The sequence below is a fragment of the Pseudorca crassidens genome, chromosome 16 (genome assembly GCF_039906515.1).
Source record: "Pseudorca crassidens isolate mPseCra1 chromosome 16, mPseCra1.hap1, whole genome shotgun sequence".
NCBI lineage: Eukaryota > Metazoa > Chordata > Mammalia > Artiodactyla > Delphinidae > Pseudorca > Pseudorca crassidens.
In genome coordinates, this window is record NC_090311.1 from 26,177,460 (window position 1) to 26,197,058 (window position 19,599).

Below are 19,599 nucleotides of genomic sequence, written 5' to 3' on the forward strand. Positions count from 1 at the left end.
GGTGGACGCAGAGAAGATGGTGTTCACAACGAAGCCCAGAGACCAGGTCAGGAATGAAGGTCCCAGGCCTGTGCACATGCCCAAGCCCATGGATGAGACTCCACCCCAAATGAGGGGGCCAGCTCTTCACATCTCTGAAGTCAGAAGCTTATTAAAATACTGTTCCCAGGGCCCACGCGCAGATATGCTGATTAATCAGTTCTCCATTTTAAACCTGTATACTTGGGGGGTAGGGGGGAGCGGTTTTCCAGGCACTTTACAAATGTTAATCCATTTGATTCTCCCAACAACCGTACAAAGTGTAAGTATGTTTGTTATTCCTTATATAATTTCCCAAAGCTCTGCCCTTTGTTAGCTAGAATTTGAACCCAGGCAATATAGCCCTAGGGCCTACATTCTTAACCGCTGTGCACACCCTCAAATAACCATTGGCCTAGAGCAGTGGTTCCCAATCAAAGTCAGTTTTGCCCCTTAGGACACACTTGGCAATGCCTGGAGATGTTCGGTCGTCACAACTGGAGGGAGATGCTACTGACATCTAGTAGGCAGAGGCCAGGGATGCTGCTAAACACCCACAACGAAGAACAGCCCAGCCCCAAGTGTCTGCAGTGCCGAGGCCGAGAAACGCTGACCTCAAGCAGAGGTTCTCAGTCCCAGCTGCACGGGAAAATCACCACAGAGCTTTCCGAAACCCCAGTGCCAGGCGGTACCCAGACCCATGAAATCAGAATCTTGGGGAACAACTCAGACACCAGCATCTTTGCAAGCTCCCCAGCAACTCCAAGGTTAAGGACCTCTAGCCTAGAAGTGGCCACTCCTCCTTGCCCACCACGTCCAGCAGTGGTACACGGGAAACGCACTGGGGCTACGAACGCAGGCCTGAAAGCTGATTTGCTCCCAAGGGCCCATGCGGCCATGGGCCTGTGGGCTCTCCCTGCTATCCCAGTGACTCTGATGTGGGTGGCCCCCCACTCATCTCTGAAAATGCTCTCAGGCTGCTCTTATTAAGTAAGGAATCCTGTTCCCCAACCCACCACTCCCACACACAGCACAGACCTCAGGAGTGGGAATAGAAATGACCGACTTCGATCAGTCTGTGATGAAATGAACATTGCTGAGAGGCCAGCTGGGGACGCGGGTGCCCTGCAGCAGCTGGGGCGCGCTACTCCACGCACAGCTGAGGCAGAGAGTTCTGAGAGAAGCCACCGCAAGGGGCAGGTGGGACTCAGTTTCCTCTGACTAGGCCAAAGTGGTTTCCGAGCCCACATAGGGTGCCAGCCCCAGCCAGGAAGGGGGATAGGCCTCTGTGCCCACAGCAACCCCACGTGACCACAGGGCGGGCCCCCTCCCTTCGTGATCCTCTTCTTCCTCCTGCCGCATAGGAGGAAGCGGGTCCCTGAGCACAAACGCCCCAATCCTTGCCCAAGCTGAGCCCGACAGCCAAGCAGGAACTTAGACCTCAGTGACGCTCCCTGCGCAGCCCCAGGAGCTCCCACTCCACCATCTGTCCTCCAGGCTGCACCCCAGGAAGGTGAAAGAGACTGGCCGCCCAGGGCTGCAGGTAGTGTCCTCAGCAGGGTGGCCTTGCCGCTCCCCTCACACCATCTTAATGTCCAGGGTTTGGGCCCGTGACAGGTTCTGACGCTGGGCTTTGACCGCATGCAGGCGTCTCCCATACAGCGTGAACTGGGACCAGGTGAACAGCTGCAGCAGAGCACAGGTGAGGGGAACCAGCACCAGCAGGTAGAAGCAGCCCTGGCGGAGCGTCGGGGCCTGTGGTGGGGGTGGAGCCGGGGGCTCTGGCCAGGGCTGGGCACTCCCCACAGGCGTCAGTGCGGGCTGCTGGAAGAGATCATGACCTAGGATGAGAGAGTCCGCAGAAAGAACAGGTCAGCCCTGGTCTCCTCCACAGTCCACAGTGCCGCATCTCACACGCCACGGGCACGTGTCCAAATGGCAGCTCTTGATTCCTCCCCCAGACTTGCTTCTCCCCTGTTCTTCTCTTCTTGGGGAATGGTACCGCCATCCCCCCAATAACCTCGAAGTCTTCCTAGATTCCTCAGTTAATTTCACCACTCCCCAACAGCCAATCCTTCACTTCCCCCAACTCCAAAACACAGCCCAAAACAAACACTTCTTTTCAGCCCCCGGCCCCACCTGCTCCAAGCCTCCATCGCCTGTGCCACAGCCTCCCTACAGCCCATCCTCCATACAGCAGTCAGAGCGAACTTTAAAGCATGTAAATCAGACGAGGCCACTCCCCTACTTAAAAGCCACCCAATAGCTGCACTGAGAATAAAATTCACACCCTGCCCAGATCTACAGAGCCCTCTTCACTTTTCCAGCCTCATCTCCAAACCACTCTTTTTTATAAATTTATTTCTTTATTTATTTTGCTGCATTGGGTCTTCGTTGTTGTGTGCGGGCTTTCTCTAGTTGTGGCGAGCCAGGGCTACTCTTCGTTTCGGTGCACGGGCTTCTCACTGCGGTGGCTTCTCTTTTTGCAGAGCACGGGCTCTAGGTGCGCCGGCTTTAGTAGTTGTGGCACGCGGGCTCAGTAGTTGTGACTCGTGGCTCTAGAGCGCAGGCTCAGTAGTTGTGGCACGTAGGCTTAGTTGCTCCGTGGCATGTGGGATCTTCCCGGACCAGGGCTCGAACCCGGGTCCCCTGCATTGGCAGATGGATTCTTAACCACTGCACCACCAGGGAAGTCTGCCAAACCATTCTTGATAACTTGGGCCCACTTCCAGTTCTCTCTGTCTGGGATTTGCTGAGATCTTTGTAGACCAAATCCTCGCCATTCAGTTCACATCCTGGGTGTCACCTCCTCAGAGAGAACTTCCCGGACCACACTAAGCAGCTTCTCAGTCACAATGGCTAGTTTTTACCAACGCACTTATCACTACCTGTTTGGCTGTTTATTGCCGACCCTACCCCCACCCCCTGACTAGAATATAAGCTCCACGATGGCAAAGACCTTGTCTGTCTGATTTTGTCATCTCTCTCCCTAGAGGCACCTAGAGCAGCACCTGGCAGAGAAGGTATTCCATACATATTTGTTGAATGAATGAATGAAAGAGTGTAACCCAGTTCCTCTACCCACATGCAGAGAGGCAGAGGAGGGGTGGCAGCCGGGGGCGGCCCAGACCCAGCCTCTGTTGGCTGGTTGCCATTCTCTCCCTCAATGGACCCAGATCCCAGGCTGATCAGCTGGTACACCAGGTAAGCTGTGCTCCCTGGAGCCTCCAGAGCCCCGTGCCAGCCCCTGGGCTCTCACCTGTGTAGAAGCACAGCAGCCAGGTGCCCAGCAGCGGGGCGAAGGTCTGGCCTGGCTTGGTCACCAAGGCCACCATGCCAAAGAGAAGTGCTGAGGCCGCCTGCTTGCGGTGGTTCAGCACCAGGTCCTCGTCCACCAGGTCAGTGACCACCAAGGTCAACAGCTTACAGGTGCCCTCAGTGAAGACACGGTTGCTGCCGGCGGAGAGAGAGCAGACAAAAATGAAGGGGTGGGACAGAGGTGTGGGGACGAAGGAGGGCAGGGCATACCTGGCAATGAAGAGGCAGAGCAGGCCAGGGCGGTCGGGGCCAGCGCACAGCATGAGCAGGCTCAGGCCCAGCTTGAGCAGGAAGAGCCCGCGCACCACAGCGTAGACGCCCCAGCGCCGGCACAGGGGCAGGAAGTAGAGATTGTTGAGATGCGGAGCGACATAGGAGATGCCTGGGGAAGGGGGTGCGGCCTCGTCAGGGGGCACGGCCACAACCTCCACAACTGCTCACGGTTGGCCATCGGAATCAGAGTTTGCACTGATCCAACACTAACGAGGTTCAGGCTCCGTGCTAAGAGCTTCACACCCTTTTATTTAGTCCTCACGACCCTTTAAGGTAAGTACTATTATCATTCCTACTTTACAGAGAAGTGGAGGCCCAAAGAGATGAAATAAAACACACCCAAGGCCACACAGTGAATAAGCACGGTCAAGACACACACCCAGGCCTGTCAGGACAGTAGTCCTCCCTGTGAACCAGCCACTGTACCACTTCACCTCTGGGTGTCACCGCCACCCAGAGGACCACCATGAGGGCAGCCCTACCCACTCAAACCCACAGAGGCTCCCTCCCTCCCTCTGGAAAACAGAGCTGGGGGCTGGAGGTGCAACCCCAGCACGGATTCTGCCCTCTGCCACCTGGGCCCCAGCTGGGGAGGCGGCTGTGCCTACAGCCAGGCTAGGGGTTCTGGGGTACAAGCCTTTGTCCTTCCGGCCTGCCCGAGGCACCCACTCACCCAACAGGAAGGAGCCAGTGGAGAGGGAGATGTGGTCTGACAACAGATGCTCCAGGAAGAGGGGGAAGAAGTTGCTGTTGAAGTGGCAGTGAAAGACCTGCAACCAACAGGGACAGTGAGGAGGCCAGGAAGAGGGCAGAAGCCAGCAGGTGGGGCAGCAGGAGCAAGAGCGGCCTCCACCCCCGTGTCCCTCGGCGTGGAACGTGCCAGAACAAAACCTGAAACCAGGGCTTCCCTGGTGGCGCAGTTGTTGGGAGTCCGCCTGCCGATGCAGGGGACACGGGTTCGTGCCCTGGTCCAGGAAGATCCCACATGCCGTAGAGCGGCTAGGCCCGTGAGCCATGGCCACTGAGCCTGCGCGTCCGGAGCCTGTGCTCCGCAACAGGAGAGTCCACAGCAGTGAGAGGCCCGCATACCGCAAAAAACAACAACAACAAAACCTGAAACCAACTTCCTATGCTCATCAAGTTTGCTAAAAGTTAGAAGGAATGACAAAATTGTCATTAGAACAATTAAAAGCTTTTTCTCTTATAAAACCTATCAATGCTAAAACAAGCTAAATGACACAAAAACAATCTATTTCTAAATTTGGTTGGCTTATATACTACATATGTTTTAGGTATGGCATGTGGTGTTTTAAGTCTCCAAAGGGGCACCTCTTTTGCATATCCTCGCTTTGCAGGTGAGGACACAGCTGCCCCGAGAGACTGAGACAAGCCTAAGATGACGCAGAGAGCTAGGAGCTCAGATGCTGCTAGAATCCAGGTATCTAACAACCCAACTTGTGCTCCTGCCATTGAATGGCCCAGCCATTCTCAGGCGAGGCCAGAACTGATCTCCCAGCTTCTGAGGAGCCTGTCCCCTTGAGTGAGGCATTCGTAGCCATCCTGGACGGAGGCACTGCTCCCGTACCTGCACCAGGTCCATGCCCACGAACCACAGGAAGTTCCGGTGGCGGGCCAGCTGCCGAAGGTACTGGCCCAAGGTGATGCTGCCCATCTCCTCGCCGCCAAGAAGCAGCTCTTCTTCTTCACACAGGCTACGGGGCAGAGGGGAGTCAAGAACGGCCTAGGCTGGGCCAGAGCCATCCCCCACCGGGCAGCCACCCACCAGCCAGGGGCCCCAGCATGGCAGTCATACCCAGCAGAGTGCTGGCGGGACCCTGGAGAGCCAGAGCTGGCCACTCACCCGCCATCCACAGCCAGGGTTGGGCACCCCGGTTCCCTGCTGGCCGCCTCCACCCGCCATCTCAGCAGCCGTGTGGCCCCCACAAAGCCCAGCCCAGACCCAGCGGCCAGTGCCAGGCAGAAGGCGCGGAAGGAAGAGAAGTCTTCTTTGTTCCAGAAGGCGTAGGAGGCAAAGACAGACAGGGAGCCAGCTGCACTGAAGAGGGAGCAGTAGAAGTTGAGGTGGGTGCGGTCGTGGGCTGAGAGGGCCAGGTCAGCCAGCAAGGCATGATGGTGCAGGTCCACGAGCGTCAGGAAGCCATCATAGAGGCACAGGCACAGCAAGAACTGCAGGCCAGCTGGGGCCCACGGCACCCAGAACGCCAGGAACGACAGCGCCAGCAGCGGCCCATGCCAGCCCAGCGCCCGCACCCGTGCCAGCACCACGGCCCTCGAGGAGAGCCTGGCGCCTGACCTGCCAGGGAGAGGGGTGCTGTTGGGAGATGCCCCTACAGCCTCGGCAGGCCCCAGTTCCCCCTGCCCGGGGCCCAGAGGAGGGAACAACAGAGGCCCAGAGCATGGGACTCACACCAGGGTGGTCCCACTGAGCCCTGAGTTCAACCCCTGATTTAGGAAGCACAACTCACCAGTGGATACACTCTCCCCTCTGCTCTCTTACCAGCCTGCCAGGGCTGATGGCCAAAGGGTGGTGGGATACCCATTTCTCAAGCTTGGGGGCAGTGATGGGCCCGAGCAGGGATGGGCTAAAGAAATGTGCCAGAAGCAGCAGAGTGTTTGCTGCACGGAGCCCCGTCCTGAGGGCCTGGTAAGCCAAGCGGGGGTAAATTTCTCCCCGAGCTGAGCAAGGCAGCAGCCAGCCAAGGCCACTTCTTCAAACTGGACAGAGTCTGCCTGACCTTGGGAAAGGAGGAAGCCTGCACAACAGCTGGAAATGGTCTCCCTTTCTTCCCCACCCCAAACACAGGCAGGGGTCCTCCAGCTCTGGGGGCGGGGGTAGGTGGGACAGAACCAGTTCTGAGCCATCCTCGGGAAACAAACCGGGGCTGGGAGCTGAGGAACTGACGGTCACTCAGCCAGCCGAACAGGGGGTCATTGAGGCTGTTCCAGAGGAGAAACACCGTCTGTGGGCAGAGGGGAAACGGGCAGGTGGGCTCCAGGCAGTCTCCTCTCCGGGGCTTTCTCCATCCCAGCCTGCTCGCCACCTCTCAGAGATGACCCCAGCTTTCCTTCCTGCAAACCTTTGCTCAGGTCAGTCCCTCTGTTATAACCCATAGCAACTGTCCCATCAAACTCCCACCCATCCAGGTCCCAGCTGATAAATATATGTGAATATATTATCAATGTGCATACATAGAACAGTGCCTGGCTCACAAGACAGAGGCCAGGAGAGCTGGCGTAATCCTCACTGAGGAGTCATCAAGGCCTCCAGCTCCAGCTTTCCTTGCTGAATCTCGGTGGGCAACCCGGCTTGCCCCAAGCTCCTGGCTGGGCAGGATCCAGCCCTGCCATCTGCCTGGCTCCCACCCTGGCTAGCTGCCCCAGCTCTGGCCTACCTCTCCGACCCAGAAGGCAGCTTTGTTGATCTTGTACACTGAGACAAAGGTGTCCACGTAGTAAAGCAGGAACACGTTGTGCAGGACAGAGATGAAGAGGGCCAGGGAGCCATAGACCATGGCCGTGGGCAGGCCCAGCAGCCAGGCCCAGGGCCCACCCAGCCCCATGGCGGCCAGCCCAGCCTCAGCCCCAGGAGTACTGAGGAGCGCTCATGGCCACGGGCAGTCTGGCCATCCTTGTCCCTGGGGAAGAAGAAGCCAGTTAGCTGCAGGGATCAGAGCCAGCTGATCTAACCCCAGACCTCTGAGTCATCTCACTGGGAGAAAGTCTGTACGTAAAACAAAACTGGGGAATCGTCAATGATGTCCAGCTAAAACAATGCTGGACTAGATACCACTACTGGAGAGTAACCCAAGGAAACTGATAAAGGCGTGGGAAGAGAAGGCAGCCAGCCAGCAAGTGCTGAGCCAGGTCGCGTGCTAGTGCTCAGTATCTTCTTTCATCCATACTTTACTCAACCTTAACGGTCCAGACATGACAACCCTGGGCTTGGGCACACACTGTGCCTACAGTGGCACCTCGGGCAAGCTACTTAACCCCAGCCTCAGTTTTCTCTTCTGTAAAAAGGAAAAGTGGATGATCATGGCTACTCAGAGGAATGTAAGGATTAAATGAGGTAACTCACAGAAAGTGCTCAATAAATGGACGTTAGTGATCTCATTATCATCTTTATAAAATCCCTACAAAGTTTACAGCACTATTACAGTATTATAGGAGAGCAACCCCAAGCTCAGAGATGTTAAGTGATTTGCCCAGTGTCGCACAGCAAAAAAGTAGCAGATTTGAACCCTGACCTGTCTGGCTCCAAAGCCTTTTCTGCCACTTGACCTCCCAAATTGGGTTCCTATGGACTGCTGGGTAGAATGGAGAAACCTGCTGTGATGGCAGTTTCCATAGGGATATACAAGTTATAAGATATGATAAGAGTCCACAACTGCTCACGCACTTTGATTCCGGAAATTCCACCTCAAGGAACTAACCCCAAGGGAACAAGTACAGAGCTGTTCATGGCAGCAACATTTATAAACAGCCAAAAGCTGGACACAGCCCAGGAACACAACAAAGGGACTGGCTCAACAAGCCCGATGCTCTCCAGAAAGGCCAAGTACGTGGGCAACCTCAACACAGGGGAGAGAAACTCAAGAACATGTTACATGAAAAGAGAGAACAGGGCTTCCCTGGTGGCACAGTGGTTGGGAGTCTGCCTGCCAATGCAGGGGACGCGGGTTCGTGCCCCGGTCCAGGAAGATCCCACATGCTGCGGAGCGGCTGGGCCCGTAAGCCATGGCCGCTGGGCCTGCGCGTCCGGAGCCTGTGCTCCGCAACGGGAAGAAGCCACAACAGTGAGAGGCCCGTGTACCGCAAAAAAAAAAAAAAAAAGAGAGAGAGAGAGAGAGAACAAAGGACAGCACGAGTGCCTGCTCCCAACCAGGCCGACTCGTGTACAGAGACCAGCAGGCTAGACTGACCATGGATGGAAAAGCAAATAAAAGTCAGATTTTTATTAAAGCAGCGCTTCTCATACTGTAATGTGCTTCCAAGTCACCAGGGGACTTTGTTAAAATGCAGATTTTGCCTCCATAGGCGTGGGGAAGAATCTGAGATTCTGCATTCCTAACAGGCTCCCAGGTGGCACCAATGCTGCTGGTCCATGACCACACTTTAAGCAGCCAGGCATTAAGTTTATCTGTCTCTTTAGATTCAAAGCTGTTGTTCTCTTTTCAGAAAAATAATCTCATGTGTGCTTGTCTGACCTCCAGAGGGAAGCTATGGGGGCTTCCTTCTCTCAAACTCCCTGTTCTGAGTTGAATGTGCCCCAAAGAGATAAGTTCAAGTCCTAACCCCCAGTATCTGTGAGTGCAACCTTATTTGGAAATAGGATCTTTGCAGATGTAACCAAGTTAAGATGAGATCATACTGAGTTAGGGTGGGCCCTAATCCAATGACTGGTATCCTTAAAAGGAGAGGGAAATTTGGACACAGAGACAGACACACACAAAGGGAAGACAGCCACCTGAAGATGCAGGCAGAAATGTGAGTGACGCATCTACAAGCCAAAGAACACTAAGGATTGCAGGCAACCACCAGGAGCTAGGAAGAGGCAAGGAAGGATTCTTTCCTAGAGCCTCCCTCCAGAGGGCACATGACCCTGCTGATGCCTTGATGTTGGATTTCTACCCTACAGGAACTGGGAGGTTGCCTTAAGCCACTCAGTTTGTGGCAGCCCTAAAACTTATACACTTCCTCAGAGGCTTTCTCTTTGAGTCCTCATGACCCAAGCCTACCCATGGGCTTCATTTACATGTCCGCATGCTTGCATGCACACATGCAGAACAGAAACTTCTGTTTCCCCATCAGAGTCAGGCCCTGGAGGACCGACTTCAGCCCCAGTCCAAATGTGGTGACTCCCCAGGCCCTGTTCTTGCCCCATGAGCAACCATGGCTCCCCTTCCCTGCCCAGCCTTCAAGGGCCTCTGTAGTCTGGCCTCTCCCCGCCAGACCAGCCCAGACTCCCATGGATCTTCAAGCCACTGTCTCCTCTGGCCAGGCCTTTGTTCTTTTTTTTTTTTTTAATAAATTTATTTATTTATCCATTTTTGGCTGCATTGGGTCTTCGTTGCTGCGCACAGGTTTTCTCTGGTTGCGGCGAGCGGGGGCTACTCTTCATTGTGGTGTGTGGGCTTCTCATTGTGGTGGCTTCTCTTGTTGCGGAGCACGGGCTCTAGGCACGAGGGCTTCAGTAGTTGTGGCACAAGGGCTCAGTAGTTGTGGCTCGTGGGCTCTAGAGCGCAGGCTCAGTAGTTGTGGCACACAGGCTTAGTTGCTCTGCGGCATGTGGGATCTTCCCGGACCAGGGCTCGAACCCATCTCCCTTGCATTGGCAGGCAGATTCTTAACCACTGCGCCACCAGGGAAGCCCCCAGGCCTTTGTTCTTGATGGTGCCTCCTACCAGAAGCACCCTGCCCATGTCTTCATCTCCATCTCACCCATCCCTCAGGAGCCAGCACCATGTCAAGAAGACCTTCTCCAACTCCTCGGCCCTCACTGGTGCCTCCTGCCCCTGCACAGCACTCTCCCACCTGCCCGCACTCCAGCCTGACTGTGGGGTTCTCCAGCGCAGGGCCTGTGTCTTTGCCCTCTCTCTCCCTCTCTGGACTCAGCCACTCTTGCTATAAGAGTGACGGGTAAGAAAGAGGCTCTGCAGGGAGAATAAGGATGGTATCTCATGGGAGTCTCTCTCAGGCTCAATGGAAGCTGAGTGGCAATTCACTCAAGAGATCGGTATGCAGCCCCCCATCCCCTGTGCCAACCTTGTGCCAGCCCACGCCTAGTGGTGGAGCAATGAGAGAAGGAGGAGTGGCCAAAACTACCTGAAAGCAGCTGCTAATTCTGTGAGAATCTCTCCCAGGCCATAATGATGCCACCTTGTCCCAGAGCCGGAGGATATCCAGGTGGCCTCTCCCTGGGGGCTTTGAGCCCCTGAAGAAACATTTGGTGGGAAATACTTTTTTTTTTCACAGCTTTATTGAGGTACAACTGACATATAATAATCTGCATATTGGGGAGTCCCCTGGTGGCCTAGTGGTTAGGATTCTGGGCTGTCACTGCCATGGCCTGGGTTCAATCCCTGGTTGGGGGACTGAGATCCCACAAGCTGCACAGCGTGGCCCAAAGAAAAAAAGAAAAAAAAAGACCTCCCGCCCCCCCAATAATAATAATTTGCACATTTTCAAAGTGTACAGTCTGATCAGTTTTGGCATAGGTATGCCTGTGAAACTGTCACCACAATTGAGATCAGGAACATATCCATCACCCTTTAAGTTTCCTTGGCACTTTCCAAGTAACATAGTGGAAAGAAGACACAACTGGAGGTCTCCAAAGTCCCAACTCCACCATTTCCTACCCGTGTGACCTGAAGCAATTTGCTAAACCTCTCCATGCCTGTTTCCTGATCTGCACAATGGGGCCAACCTTCCTAAGGCTAGGGTTAGCAGTCCATGAGAAAATACTCTAACGCAATGAGCACAGGAAGTGCAGCGAGCACCCAAACTTCAGAGATTACTGCTAACGAGCCTCCCAGACCCTCCATACCTACCACACAAGGGTGGGGTGGGCTAATCTAAAGGTGCTTTGGGGCTGTAAAGCACCATGTACACCTCTGCTGCTATCCTTAACCCAGGTCACCTCCTGTGATTCCCCAGAGCCTTTCAGAACTCCCCTCCCTCACCTTGAAAGCCTTTGTCCAAAGGGAGTGAAACCTCCCGGCACCCCTACCCCGATGTCCAGTGGCCTGCCCTGGTTACTGGAGAAGGTGGACCCTACAGGCAAGGTCCCCAGCCTCCAGCAGCTGGGGCAACAGTAGAAGAAAACCTCAAAGTGCGGTGAGATGGAAAACGTATGACTTTTGCCATCAGAAGGGCCTGGGTTTACATCTCAACTGAACTTTCTACTAACTGTAACTGCAGGCAACGTCTGAGCTTGTCTGAACCTTGGTTTCCTCACCTGTAAAATGGGAGTAACAGTGCCTATTTTTATAGGAATTCAGGGAGGATTAAACTATGTCTAGGAAGCCCAGAGCACCGACAGAAATGTGCTCAGAAACTGGCATTTCCTTGGGCTCACTTATAACAGATCAGGGTAGGAGCAGGGGAATATGCTGGTAATCAGGCCCCTTCCTGTGGTAGGCGAGTTTGAGAGAAAAATCAAGGCACAAGGGGGAAAGTCAGAAGAGGATGGCCTGCAAGGAGCACGGGCCCAGATGATGTTCATGAGTACCAGAGACAGACCACTACCATGGACCAGATCTAGAGGCAAAGCAACCTGTCCAGGTAAGCCTCTGCCCGGGAAAGAAAGCTGGGGGAGGAGTATGCAGGGTCACTCCAGATTCCACTCCTCCATCAGGAACTGCTTCCTCTAATAGCCCTCCCCACCCCCACTCCACCCCCACAGAGAACAACAGCCCTGCCTCTCGGGGGAGGAAGGCTTGGGGCTCACACCAGCCTAGTTGCATAACCTGGCTGAGATAACCTGTAACCTGCAACCAACTCCACCCTCACCTTGGCACCTAGCAGGAGAGCCTGCTGGTGGCCCCAGAGCCCATCTCCCATGCCCCCCGCTGGTGTGGTCCCAGTTGTGTGGCCTTGAGCCAGCCACTCCCTCTCCCTGGGCCTCAGTTTCCTCATCTATAAAGTGGGGATGACAACGCCAACCTCTTAGATTGCTGTAGGGCTGAAATGCAAAAGATATATAAAGCACCAAGCCTAGTGCCTGGCACTGAGAAGACCCTCAATAAAATGTAGCTATTCATGGGCTTCCCTGGTGGCACAGTGGTTAAGAATCCTCCATCCAATGCAGGAGACACGGGTTCGAGCCCTGGTCCAGGAAGATCCCACACGCCGCAGAGCAACTAAGCCTGTGCGCCACAACTGAGCCTGCGCTCTAGAGCCCGTGCTCCACAAGAAGAGAAGCCACCGTAATGAGAAGCCCACGCACCACAACGAAGAGTAGCCCCGGCTCACCGCAACTAGAGAAAGCCCAGAGCAGCAACGAAGACCCAACACAGCTAAAAACAAATAAATAAAATTTTTTTTAATGTAGCTATTCTTCTTCTTTTTCATGTCTCTGAAGTTTGGCTTTATGATCTTTAAAGAGTTGCAGTCAGTGTCCCCTTCTGCCAAATCCATGACTGAAGTTGTCTTTTCAGCACTCAACATTGATGCTTCTCACTGCTTGATATATCCTGTCATCCATCAAATTCTTTTTTAAGTGCCACCTCCAACCTTTGTTCATGTTGTCCCTTCCACCTAAAACACCCTAGATGTAACTACATACCATTTCTCAGACATATAAGATATGCCTGGTTTTTACACCTATCATCATGAATCCTTACAACTCTTGTTACTATTTCCATCCTCATCTTGTAAGTGAAGAAACCAAGGCTCTGAAGGTTAAATAGCTGGCCCCAAATCACAGAGCTATTAAGTGCTAGAGCCAAAATTCAAAACAGGTGCTTCTGACTAAAAAACACCCAAAAACTCAGCATTTCTCACATCACTAGGCCCATACCGCCACCACAATTGTATCAAATCCTGCTGATTCAAGCAAGGCCCAGTTCAGGGGCACATACCTTCCCAAGGGCACCAAGTCAGGTGTTCTCTCCCCTTTTCAGGTCCCTTGGCTCTGTATCAGGATCCAAATGTCCCCCTAACCCTTCTCCAGCACCCAAGCTCCTTAAAGGCAGGGCCAGGTCAGACCTGCCCCTGATCTGGACTCCCAGCTTCCACCAGGCTCCTTCACCACACAGTAAGTGCTCAATTAATACCTTCTGGGTCAATGTGACCCTAAAAGGCCAATGTGGACATCCGCAGCCCAACGGGAGAGCAGTATTAGGAGGAGTGTCCTCCCCAGATCCCACTGTGCCCCTCAGCTCTGCATTCTGCTTGGCTGTGGGAGTCAAAAAGAGGCAACCTGGGGAACCCTGATGTGAAACATGGACAGCAAGGCAACAGGTGAGGCAACAAAGAGGAACAGTGATAATAACAAAATGTAACACTTACTAAGCTTTCACCCGTGTGCTAAGGAAAATTGATACACACCAGATCAGGAAGGGCTTTGGAAACCACACACAAGATCCTATCCTGAGGACAATAGGATGGGGGGCACTGGGAGTGGCCAGGTGACAGAATCAGATGTTTAGAAGGAGCCCCCAGCATCATGTAAAAACTCTCCCCTCCTCACCCCATCAGGCTTCTGGGAGATAGAGAACCAGAAAATGATAGAAACAGTAGCAGCTCCCTGATTTCTGAACCAGCCTGTGGTGAGTAGGGGGCTGATGAATTTGGTAGAGGAAACCAAGAATGACAGACAGGGCCCCTGGGGTGAGGGGCTTCAGAAAGAGGGTGGGTGTTAGCTTCTGATTCCTTTCAGAAGGACTAGAGACTGTATGAGAAGCTATTAGTATGGAGGGAAAAAATCTACTAATAAGCATAATTTGGAGTTGGGAGCCCTGGGTCAAGTTTGAACCTTATCACTAACTAGCTCTCTGAGTTTATTCCTACATCTGCAAAGCGGGAGAAAATTCCATTCCCTGCCTGTCCCGGGAGTATCAAATGAATAAGAAAGGTATTATACCCTGCGCAAATATTAGGTGTGTCCTTTTTTCAACAAGCAGGTGACCTCTGAATTGTCTTCTGTGTTTCTTGTTTCACACCCCCTTTCCCTCCCTGCTCAGTCTCCCCACGGCAGGACCAGCCCTGGCAGGGCTGTTGGGGACGCCCAACCCTGGAGGGGTGCCACTTTCCATGCAGTGACTAATGGGCCCATCCTCCTCCTCAGGCTGGAAACGAACTTCACCCTACTGGGGGAGGGACCTTCACCCTTTCCCTCCCTGCTCCGCAGCAGCACTGGAGGATCAGCAACTTCACCTCAGGACCATGCACCCCTCACGAGCCACAGAGGAGTCTGGGAACAACCCAGGAGTTCCTTACTCAATAGCTGGCACTGAACCATGTGGTGGTTCTCCAGCCTGTCGGCACATTAAAATCACCTGAGGAGCTGCTCAATAACACGAAAGCCCAAGTCTCACCCCTGACCAATTAAATCGTAATTTCTAAGGATGGGGCCCAGCATCGGTGTTCTTTTAAAGCTCCCCAATTGGTTCTACAACGCCACCAGGGTTAAAAGCCATTATGTTAATGAAATGGATCCCGGCCTGATGCATCATGCGACCCCAGGGAGTCCCTCTGCAAGAATTCCATCCTCACCCCTTGAGCCCAAGCTTCTCCCACCCTGCCCCGAGGCACTCTCTCAACCCACACCCAGATCACTTCAGGAACTCCCACAGACAGCCCCCAGGACTCCCAGAGCAGACAGCATTCCTGTACCCTTCGGGTGTGTCCTTTGTGACCAACTGGCCCCCAGTCCGGCCCGCTCCTGCCCCCAAGCCCCGGCCGCGGGCCAGCCCCTCACCGAAATTGTGGCAGGCGAAGCCTAATCCCGCGGCTGCCCGAAGCCAGATGCCAGCCAGTGCGCCTGCGCGCAGGCCTCCAGCAGCTTCTCCAGCCCCTTCTTCCGCTCCTGCCCAGCGATTGGCTCCGCGTGGCTCCGGGACCGCTGCTTCGGCAGGTGCTCCCGCCCGAGGATGCCGCCGCCATATTTGTTACGGGCGCTTGCCCTTAGGGACCAAAAAGAGGACGTGGGCGCCAGCAAAAAACGGGCAGATTGTCTGTATTCCTGGCCGGTTCACCCCCTCCCTCTCACTTCCACGAAGGCTTAATGTCATTTCAGTTCAAATCAACAAGGTTTTTTCTGAGAGCTTCCCATCCTCTCCCCCGTCCTTTTTTTTTGCCTGTCGTGCGGCTGGTGGGATCTTAATTAACCCACCAGGGATCGAATCTGCACCCACTGCAGTGGAAGCCAGGAGTCTTAACCACTAGACCTCCGGGGAAGTCCCCCACCCCTACTATTAATTCGGAAAATGAAGAGAGCTCAGCACCTTCCTTCAAGCCTTGTGATGTGACTGGATGCACAGCTGAGACAGATATGAAGATGACAGTGGCACGACCTGGGACTCCCTGATGCTGGATTGTGAGCTTGTCAAGAGTGGACAGGCCCAGCTTGAGCTGTGGGCACCAGGGTTCAGGCCACAGGCACCAGGCCCTGAGAGAGCAACCAAGCAGCCCAACCTCTTCTTATTATTATTTTCTTGTTTCTTTTCTTTTTTTTTTTGGTTGCACCAGGTGTTAGTTGCGGCACGTGGGCTCCTTAGTTGTGGCATGCGAGCTCTTAGTTGCGGCATGCATGTGGGATCTAGTTCCGGGACCAGGGATCAAACCCAGGCCCCCTGCCTTGGGAGCTCAGAGTCTTATCCACTACGCCACCAGGGAAGTCCCAACCTCCTATTAATAGTAATAGTAAAATATAAGGCTACGGAGCTCTTACAGTGTGCCCTGTGCTGTGTTAAGCACTCTACATGCATTATCTTGTTGAGTCCTCACATAGTCATCCCTGGGAGGTAGGTGCTATTATGCCTTTTACAGATGAGGAAACTGAGGTTGGGAGAGATTCAGTGACTTTCACACAGCAAGCAAGAGGCCCAGACAAGTTGGAACCCAGACTTTCTCTCAGAACAGGAGTCTTCCCTCTTCCTACCCCTGCCCAGACCCTGAAAGTCAAGTTTTGTTTTGCTCAGTCTAGTCTGGTAAGGATGTCCCACGTCTTCTCCCAACAGGCCTGTAAGCCTACTTAGATTTCTAGGCAATTAGACAGCACAGACTCCAGACTTGCTGTTTCCCTACCCTGGGATATGGGGCCATGAGTGTGGCTTTTGGCTTCTGGGGGACCTGGGACTCAGTTCCCTAGCTCCACCACTTCTTTTTCGGGGATGCTCTTTTTGTGAGCCTCTGTTTTACTCCTTAGAGGGATTTTGTGGGCATTAAATGAGAAATAGGGGTGTAAGAGTTCTGTTGTCAACAGGAATATCATCCTCTGCCTCCTTCCTGACAACCTGGCAAGGGCCCACCCAGAGCAAACAGTCCAATACAAGAGCCCAGGTGTCCAGGTGCTAGAGTCTGTTCAACCAGTTCCTGGGGAGCCCCAGAGGCCCCATGAACCTTGTCCCCAGCGTTCATTTCCCACCAGTCTGTCTCACTTTCCTCCTCCCCAGTCCTGCCTTTTCAGACCCTCTTCTTACCTCCTAGGTCTCCTCTTGGCCACACACACATCACCTCTTTTCTAGACTTCAAGCAATTGATGAAACCCCTCATGCTCCAGAAAGCCCTCATGACTAGAAGGAAGATTACCATTTCTCTCCCATCCTTACCCCTTACCCCCATCTATGCTTTACTGGCTGTGAGAATAGAGGGCAGGAAGGGCAGGAAACCAGCATTCAGCATAGAGTCTGGTACACTAGGGCCTCCATAAATTGACTAAAGGAGTCCCTCTGCCGTTCCATCTCTGGCCAGCATGTGCCTTTATTTCAAAGCAACACTGAGCCTTTACTTAGCCCTCCCTGGGTATCCCGTGGGGGAACAGGAGAATGTGGAGAGCTGCCAAGGGGCTGGAACTGGATGTGACCTTATAGGAAAGACTTTGGCTCCTGTGTGGCACTGAATACCCCACTCTGAGTTCCCTCAGCCCTCTGATTTTATAGACAATGGAACCAGTTACCCTTTTTTGTCAGCACCAGGGCTGGGCCTTGTGATTATCTCTGATTTCCCTTCCCAGTTGTCAAGCACAGAGATAACTGGGAGGGAACATGGGGTGCAATTGAAGATTGCCTTGAGTCATACCGGAGTCTCTGGATCGTGGGAGAGAGACATACAAAAACTCTCCCTGACGTTCTCTCCTCCCTTGGCTTCTGACCTCTGTGATCTAGGTTCTGCCATGTTCTCCTCCTACCTAACAACTCCTCCTCGGGCCCCTTCACCGGGACACTTTTTCCCAGGGCTTTCTTAGTTGCAGAGAGGGTCCCCCAAATTTCCATTTTCAAAACTCTTCACACATTCACTTAAACTTGTCAGGCCATACACTATATGGGGTAAAAGGGACTTCAAAAACAAGATTGCCTGTTGGTGGGAATATAAATTGGTGCAGCCACTATGGAAAGCAGTATGGAGTTTTCTCAAAAAAACTAAAAATAGGGCTTCCCTGGTGGTGCAGTGGTTGAGAGTCCGCCTGCCGATGCATGGGACACGGGTTCGTGCCCCGGTCCGGGAAGATCCCACATGCAGCAGAGCTGCTGGGCCCGTGAGCCATGGCCGCTGAGCCTGCGCGTCCGGAGCCTGTTGCTCCGCAACGGAGAGGCCACAACAGTGAGAGGCCCGCGTACCGCAAAAAAAAAAAAAAAAAAAAAAACTAAAAATAGAACTACCGGATGTCCCTGGTGGAGCAGTGCTTAAGAATCCGCTTGCCAATGCAGGCGACACCGGTTCGATCCCTGATCCGGGAAAATCCCATATGCCGCGGAGCAACTAAGCCCATGCGCCACAACTACTAAGCCTGTGCTCTAGAGCCTGCGAGCCAGAACTACTGAGCCCACGCGCCACAACTACTGAAGCCTGCGCACGCTAGAGCCCGCATGCAACAACCACTGAACCTGCATGCTGCAACCACTGAAGCCCGTGTGTCTAGCGCCCGTGCTCTGCAAAAGAGAAGCCACCACAGTGAGAAGCCCGCACACTGCATGAAGACCCAACACAGCCAAAAATTAATTAATTAATTAATTAATTAAAAATAGAACTAGCATATGACCCAGCAATTCCACTCCTGGGTATTTATCTGAAAAAAAAATGAAAACACTGTTTGAAAAGATATATGCACCCCATTGTTCATAGCAGCATTATTTACAATTGCCAAGATATGGAAGCAACCTGTGTCCATCAAAAGATGAATGGATAAAGAACAAGTGAGCCTAGGGATTTCCCTGGCAGTCCAGTGGCTAAGACTCCGTGCTCCCAATGTAGGGGGCACAGGTTTGATCCCTGGTCAGGGAACTAGATCCTGCACACTGCAACTAAAAGATCCCACATGCCTCAACTAAAAGATCCCACACACCACAATGAAGATCCCGCGTGGCACAACTAAGACCCAGCATAGCCAAATAAATAAATATTTAAAAAAAGAACATGTGAGCATATGTGTGTGTGTGTGTGTGTGTGTGTGTGTGTATGCACACATACACAATGGAATACTACTCAGCCATAAAAAAGAATAAAATTTTGCCATTTGCAGCAACATGGATGGACTTGGAAGGTATTATGCTAAGTGAAATAAGTCCGACAGAGAAAGACAAATACTGTATGATTTCATTTCTATGTGGAATCTAAAAAATAAAACAAACTAGTGCATATGAGAAAAAAGAAACAGGACTTCCTTGGTGGTGCAGTGGTTAAGAATCCGCCTGCCAATGCAGGGGACACGGGTTTGAGCCCTGGCCCAGGAATATCCCAAATGCTGTGGAGCAACTAAGCCCACGCACCACAACTACTGAGCCTGTGCTCTAGAGCACACGAGTCACAACTACTGAGCCCGTGTGCCACAACTACTGAAACCTGCGCACCTAGAGCCCGTGCTCTGCAATGAGAAGCCACTGCAATGAGAAGCCCATGCACCGCAACGAAGAGTAGCTCCCGCTCTCTGCAACTAGAGAAAGCCCGCGCTCAGCAACGGAGACCCAACACAGCCAAAAATAAATAAATAAATAAATATTTTTAAAAAGTAGTTTAAAAAAAAAAACAGACTCAGATATAGAGAACAAATTAGTGGTTACCAGTTGGGAGAGGGAACGAGGGAGAGGCAAGATAGGGGTAGGGTATTAAGAGGTACAAACTACTATGTATAAAATAAATAAGCTAAAAGGATATATAGTGTAACAGGGAATATAGTCAATATTTCATAATAACTATAAATGGAATAGAACCTTTAAAAATTGTGAATCACCATGTTGTACACCTGAAATTTATATACCATTGTACATGAACTATACCTCAATTGCCCTCAAAAGGCATAGGTGGAAC

At 52.9% G+C, this 19,599-nt stretch overlaps 1 protein-coding gene across 10 annotated transcripts in view; it reads right to left on the reverse strand.

Annotated features, from left to right (window-relative positions):
* Positions 1-199: 199 nt before the first annotated feature.
* Positions 200-19,599, reverse strand: part of MFSD13A (major facilitator superfamily domain containing 13A) — a 23,926-nt gene continuing 4,526 nt past the window's right edge. For 2 of the 10 annotated variants that reach the window (XM_067709566.1, XM_067709565.1), the window contains exons 3-10: positions 7,023-7,265; positions 6,508-6,590; positions 5,471-5,923; positions 5,195-5,321; positions 4,490-4,651; positions 4,283-4,379; positions 3,278-3,718; positions 200-1,859 (exon numbers count right to left, since the gene is read on the reverse strand). In XM_067709566.1, coding sequence (XP_067565667.1) covers positions 1,597-1,859; positions 3,278-3,718; positions 4,283-4,379; positions 4,490-4,651; positions 5,195-5,321; positions 5,471-5,923; positions 6,508-6,590; positions 7,023-7,190 — 1,794 coding nt within the window. In that variant the 5' untranslated portion in view covers positions 7,191-7,265 and the 3' untranslated portion in view covers positions 200-1,596. Of the gene's footprint in view, positions 1,860-2,361; positions 2,668-3,277; positions 3,719-4,282; positions 4,380-4,489; positions 4,652-5,194; positions 5,322-5,470; positions 5,924-6,507; positions 6,591-7,022; positions 7,266-15,052; positions 15,258-19,599 lie in introns of those variants that run through there. The other 8 variants (XM_067709567.1, XM_067709571.1, XM_067709570.1 and 5 more) reach the window with 8 other exon arrangements.